The 6646-nt window shown below is 41.8% G+C and overlaps 1 protein-coding gene across 2 annotated transcripts in view; it reads right to left on the reverse strand.

The window, feature by feature from the left end:
* PHEX (phosphate regulating endopeptidase homolog, X-linked) overlaps positions 1–6646 on the reverse strand; it is a 216318-nt gene that overhangs the window by 144538 nt on the left and 65134 nt on the right. For both annotated transcript variants that reach the window (XM_008568394.1, XM_008568395.1), the window contains exon 11: positions 4862–4990. In XM_008568394.1, coding sequence (XP_008566616.1) covers positions 4862–4990 — 129 coding nt within the window. The remainder of the gene's footprint in view (positions 1–4861; positions 4991–6646) is intronic.

Raw genomic sequence — 6646 nt, forward strand, 5'->3', positions numbered from 1 at the left:
CTTTGCACATCTTTGCTACACCCACTTCTGGCTGCTGTCCCTGTAAACATTACCTCACTCCCTTCCAATTCTTCCTCTCCACCCCTCAGCCTTCCCAATGTTTCTCTATGGGACCCCGATGATACCCTCAACCACACTTTAGTGTCCTATCACTGTTTTCTGGGATCATCCACCCCCTCACCCCATTCTTCATTCCATTGCACTAAAAATTCCACCATCACAAGTCACACAACATCCCCACCGGGCACCTTTTTTTGGTGCAACAGAACCCTTTCCACTTTTATCTTTCCTAATACCTCCATCCCCTGCTTCCTAGTCACTGTCATCCCCCAGCTAACTCTTTATTCCCACTCGGAGCTCTCCTACCTTTTTCATCCCACCCCAAGACAGTGACGGGCCACCTTTCTCCCAGTCCTAGTGGGAATGTCCTTAACAACATCAATTGTTGCAACCAGCCTGTCGGGCGGGGCCTTGGGACATACTCTATGGGCGGTAAAAGACGTTAATAACAAACTACAAAAGGCCCTCACCTCCACAGCTGAATCTCTATCTGCCTTACAAAGACAAATCACCTCCCTAGCTAAAGTTACCTTACAAAACCACCGAGCACTAGACCTTCTCACGGCAGAAAAGGGCGGCACATGCATCTTCCTCCAGGAAGAATGTTGCTATTAAATCAATGAATCGGGGCTAGTAGAGACCAGTATTGTCAAACTCACCAACCTAGCCTCAGACCTCCGAGTCAACTGCCCTGATCCTTTCTCCTCTTTTTTCCAAGGCTCACTTCTCACCTGGGTATGGCCAATATTAGGGCCCATAACCATAATACTCATAGCCTGTCTTTTTTTGCCTTACATCATGAAGTTCATCCAGTCTCAAGTGGGCAGAATCTCTAACCAGACTTTCAACCAGCTTTTACTCAGGAATTACCAGCTGCTGGCTACAGAAGACCCTGCCTGCTCTTCATCAGATCAGCTAACCTGCTGTTAAATGGATCTACATCGCCAATGGTCCCTGTTCCTGGAGGTTTTAGCCGCGGACGCCTGGATGCTCTCCCCTACAGCCTCCTACGCACACTGGACTCAGCAAATAACTGACCTGTGGCTCCAGGGAACATTTCTAGAGTTCTCCCCCCTCAAAATTACTGTATATTCTGCTTTTCTTTGGGGCCTAATAAAGGGCCTCTTATTTCCTCCCAACTCCTCTTCCCCACTACGTCCCCCTCCAGCAGGAAGCAGCTCAATGATTTCAACGACCCAACCCCCGCAAAAGAGGAAAAAGGGAGGAATGTAGGGGTTCCACGGGCACCCGATTTCCCTTTCATGGATGCCCAAACAGGGCATTCCCTGGCAATATGGCGCCCTTCCGGGTTCCTCTCCACAGTAAACAAGCCTGCTGGCACCAAACCTCAACCAGTCACAGGTCAAGACTCACCTCCCTCCCAGCCCCGTCCAATCAGCTACCGCCCCGTCCACCCCCTATCCAAACCTGTAACGCAGCTCCCTATAAATATACACGCAGTCCTTGAATAAAGCGGAACTTCTCTGGTGAACTGTCAGCCTGGGTCTCGCGTGCCTCCTTTATCCGTGCATCCTTTCATTTACAAATTACCAAGTTCTGTAAATTTTGTTATAAGCAACAGAAATGGACTAATACAGTTTGTTTGAGCCAGATATCTGTGGCAAAGAGGAGGTGGGGTGCTTTCTCCTCTACAAAGGAAACCTCAAAGTGGATTTTTTTCTCCCCCTCACCCTCTAAAACAGAAGGTTCCAACCAGAGACAGTTGGGCCAACCCTGCCATCAAGAGACTCTAGAAGCAGAGATACTAGGAGAAGCAGGAGTCTCTTAGAAAAACCAAGGTACAAATTTTCAAAGGAAAACTTAATAGCTGGGGACAGGGAGGGGGCAGCAGGAAGAATCCTGGAAGCCCTCACACAGGTTTGGCACAGTGTATTTAAACTAATCTGAATCACAGAAATTTTCAATAATCTGAAAATTGAAGCAGTTATTTGCAGTGATGCAACAGGCGTTGGTAAATGAAGTATTGCTATCCAGGTCAACTGGCCTGGCTTGCTCCCTTTTATCACCAGGGCTTGTTTTTATGGTGGTAACTCCAAACAATGATGCAAAGAACTCCTTGCTACTCGAAGTGTGGTCCCTGGACCAGTAGTAGCAGCATCACTCGGGAGCTTGTTAGGCAAATTCTTGAGTCCTACCCCAAACCCAAGTTAAAAAGACCCTTGTTAAGATGAAATGAGATTCTGCATTTTAACAAGCAGACCTTCATGTGATTTGTGTACACATTAAAGTTTGACTACTGTAAACAGAGCTAAGAATAACATGGGAGTGCAGGTATCCCTTCGACATGATGATTTCCATTCTTCTGGGTATATACCCAGAAGTGGGATTGCTGGATCATATGGAAGATCTATGTTTAGTTGCTTGAGAAACCTCCATACTGTTTTCCATAGTGGTTGTACTAATTTACAGTCCATCGATGGATGATTGGACAAGAAAACTGTGGTACATATACACCATGGAATACTACTCTGCCATAAAAAAGAATGAAATTCTCCCATTTGCAACAACATGGATGAGCCTGGAGAAACTTATGTTGAGTGGAACAAGCAAAGCACAGAGGGATAAATACCGCATGTGCTCACTCATAAGTGGGAGCTAAGAGAGAAAGAAGGAAGGAAGGAAAGAAAGACCACAGTGGTGTGTTGGACTTGCAGAGGGAGGAAACATACCTTGGGATACAAAGTGGAGTGGGGGGAAAGGGGGATGGAGAGGGAGGTTGGGGATAATTGTGTGGGGGACACAGGGTACAAATGTAATTTGTGGTAAGGGGCACACTGCCAGTACAAATCTGGCCTTCACAACTTGGGCACAAAGGGTGACAATCAGCTCTGTGTCTCATGAGTATTCATAACCAATAAAAAATTAAATAAAATTAAAATTAAATAATTTTTTTAAAAGTTTGAGAAGTACCTGAAGTTTAATCTTCTGACTGTATTCATTTGCTTAACAAACGATTTTGGTAAATAAACAATGGCAGTCTTTCCTCCGAGTTAGAGTCTCTGGAATTTGCCCCATTGGGGATCTTTGTTTTTCTTTTTCTTCAGACTGTAGCTAACAATACAGAACTTTTTTCAAGCAAATCAGTGGTTCCAGGTGGTTCTTGGATGAGAGCCCTTTAACAAGGCTATAAAAAGCCAGATATTTCTAAGTTTCCATCTTAAGTATTCCCTGAAGCAAATAGCTTAGGCATAAAGGAGGCGAATAATTTCAAAGAGTATCTCTGTAACTACCACACTACCCCCATGTACATCAAAATAAAAGGAGAAATTGCCAAAATCAACTCTATTTTAGAATGCCACACCCTGACACATTAAAAGGGGAGTTTTGCACAAAAACTAAGTAAAACAAATTTAATCCACATACTTTTCATATTAGTTAAAATTCTTCTACTGTCAGGAAAAAAAAACAAACCTCCTATTATATATGCACATATACAAAAATATTTTTTAAAACTTGCATTATCCCTTGTTTTTATATCTTTTCCAGAGCTTATAATGTTACAACTGTGATTATCTGGTAAGTTCTTCATCCATTCATTCATTCCAAATAAGGAGCAAAAGAAAACACACAAGGAGAAATATTGAGTATTTTGAAATAAGACATTGACTCTTCAATGGAATTATTTGTAAAAGGATTTTCCATTTCAAATATAAAGTCTCCAACTTGACGTGAAATTCTCCAAAGTAGCCAAAGACAGTAAAAACAATTTAATGTAGGTAAATGTCCTTAGATTTATGGTATTGCAAAGCAAACTTCAGTACATAATACATAATGCTGACTTAATAGACTTCATTACATCTTTGCCTTTTTAAAAAACATTACTTTTTGACAGCTGGCTGGCCACACACACACACACACACACACACACACAATGGAATATTATACAGCAATAAAAAAGAAGGAAATTTTGCTTTTTGTGACCTGGAGAGCATTATGCTAAGTGAAACAAGCCAGACACAGAAAGACAAACACAGCATGATCTCACTTGTATGTGGAATCCAAAAAAAGTTGAACTCACAGAAACAAAGAGTAGAACAGTAGTTGCCAGGAGCTGGGGGAGGGGAAATGGAGAGATGTTGGTCAGAGGGTACAAACTCAGTTATAAGATGAATAAGTTCTGGGGATCTAATGGTGACTATAGTTAATAATGCTGTTTTGCATACTTGAGATTTGCTAAGAGAGTAGATCTTAAGTGCCCTCACCACACACACACACACACACACACACACACACACACTCACTCACAAAATGGTAAGTAAGTATGGTGATAGATGTGTTAATTTGATTGTGGTAATCATTTTACAATGTATGTGTATATCAAATTATCACATAGTAAACCTTGAATATATACAATTTTTATATGTCAAATATATCTTAAAGCTGGAAGAAAAAAATACACCCTCTTTTCCAATTAAGCTGAAACAGATGGAGAACATGTTGCCGGATCTCTTTAAATTCATGACCTTGAACCTCACCTAGACGTAGACCATGCCTGCCTCCGAGCAGCCATACTATATTTCCTCAGTTTATCCACTCTCCCACTCCCCTAAACAACTTTTTCACACCTTGTCCTCTCTCCTCCAACTTTCACTATATGCTCATTTGGTAAATTTCATTTGATGACCTTTCTTCTTCTTTCACTGAGAAATTGTTAAGAATCTGAAGAGAATGCCGTCAGATCTCTACTACCTGGAAGGCTAATATTGGCCTGTTGCCTGTAGCCTTGTCAGACGTGGCTATATAGCCATCATTTTTTTACCAGCGGGGGGACATCACTTACCATCTCCTTCTTGTCTTCCTGGAAGTGCACATCCACAAACATTTTGCCAACAACATAAGGGAGGGCGCTCTCGATAAAGTTTACACATTTGTCCCATTGAGGCAGCAAAGTTGTGGTCCCCTGGATTACCTATGGGAGGTAATTGATCCAGATTGAGCTTCATTTGGATAAAACCTATGACTGAAAAAAATCCAAACATCTATAAAACATCACCATCCCAACCCACATACATGTGTCAGATAGTAGAGGCAAAGGTGAAATCAGATGAAGGTAAAAACTCTGCTTGTCCCCAGTTATATTTAAAACTAAATGAAAATGTTTTGACAGTGAAAAATAATGTATTTATCCTTATCTTCCAATTTTCTCCATTCAACAAAAAATCTGGATAATGGTATAGATTTTCTGCAGTCAGCAGGGATATAAGGTGATACTGTTCAAGTGTCCAGATAGTATTTAATATCTACTGAGAGCCAAAGTTACATTAGGAAAGGTCTAGAATCCATGGGTGATCAAAGTTTCTGCCTGGTGAGGGTTTCCTTGCTCTGGGAGGTATGCTCACCAAGCAAGACCAGGAGAACAAGGCCCACCGTGAACAACCCAGGGGGCATATTCACATTGTGTCATAGCAAAGAACACCCTGGTAAACAAGTGAAAACAGATGTAAACACTTTTCCCATCTGTCCCAGTTATACCATTACGAGAAAACATTTGCAAACGACTAAGGAGGTTCCAAAGCAGGGCTTGGAAGGCTCAGAAGTTTAGTCTTGGGGGTGGCAGTAGAGAAATAAATATAGTTGAAGTAGCCCTTGGAGGTCGGGGCTGCAGGCAGGCAGGCAGCAAGGGAGGAGGCCCTGAGCATGGTGGCCCAAAGTGCCCCCTGCACAATGTTAGCCACAGGCTGTTCCAGCAGGGTGAACGGATTAACACTTAAACTCATGTATTCTTCCTCTGCTTTCTGGTAACACAACCCCTCTCAGCAGTAAGGGATGAATCTTTTTTAAAAACCTCTAGAGAAAGATCCTACAACTTTCTTTGGCAATTCAATATTATATTTAGCACTTCATGCTCAAGAAACATCCCCTCATACCTAACCTCAAATTTTCACACACTACTTCTTACACCTCTCTCCCTCATTCTCTTCACGGTGGGGGTGGAAGCAGCTGGGAACCATCTTTTATGTGATCCATAGGAGTTAAAAATACAAACACACATACACAATCTACTTGTTTTACATCTTAACCCTTTGATATAACCTAAATATATATGAGGGTACTTCAAAAAGTTCGTGGAAAAAATAGAATTAAAAGATAATATGAATCTTTCCATGAACTTTTTGAAGTACCCTCACATAACTGTTTTATGCTGTTCTCTATAAAGTGACTTTATATTCTAGTGACACTAAAGGGTCAAAATGTATTGCAAATAATTGCATTATTCTTCAAGGGAAATAACCCACTAAGAATTTCTGTATTGGCTGGCCAGTTAGCTCAGCTGGTCAGAGGGCAGTGTTATAACGTCAAGGTCAAGGGTTCAGCTCCACAGCCGCATTAAAAAAAAAAAATCTGTACTTACAAGTTTCTGTAATGACTAAAATCTCTGTTAAATGAAATCATAGCTTATAAGTTCACCATTCACTTAATTTTAAATTGACAGAAAAATTAGCTTAAAATACTTTTTAAAAGTCACAAAATCGGGCCGGCCCGGTGGCACCCTGCTATAGTGCGCCGCTTGGGAGCGTGGCGGCACTCCCGCCGAGGGTTCGGATCCCACATACAGACCGGCCGC

The sequence above is a fragment of the Galeopterus variegatus genome, unplaced genomic scaffold (assembly GCF_000696425.1).
Source record: "Galeopterus variegatus unplaced genomic scaffold, G_variegatus-3.0.2 Scaffold406, whole genome shotgun sequence".
Classification (NCBI taxonomy): Eukaryota; Metazoa; Chordata; class Mammalia; order Dermoptera; family Cynocephalidae; genus Galeopterus; species Galeopterus variegatus.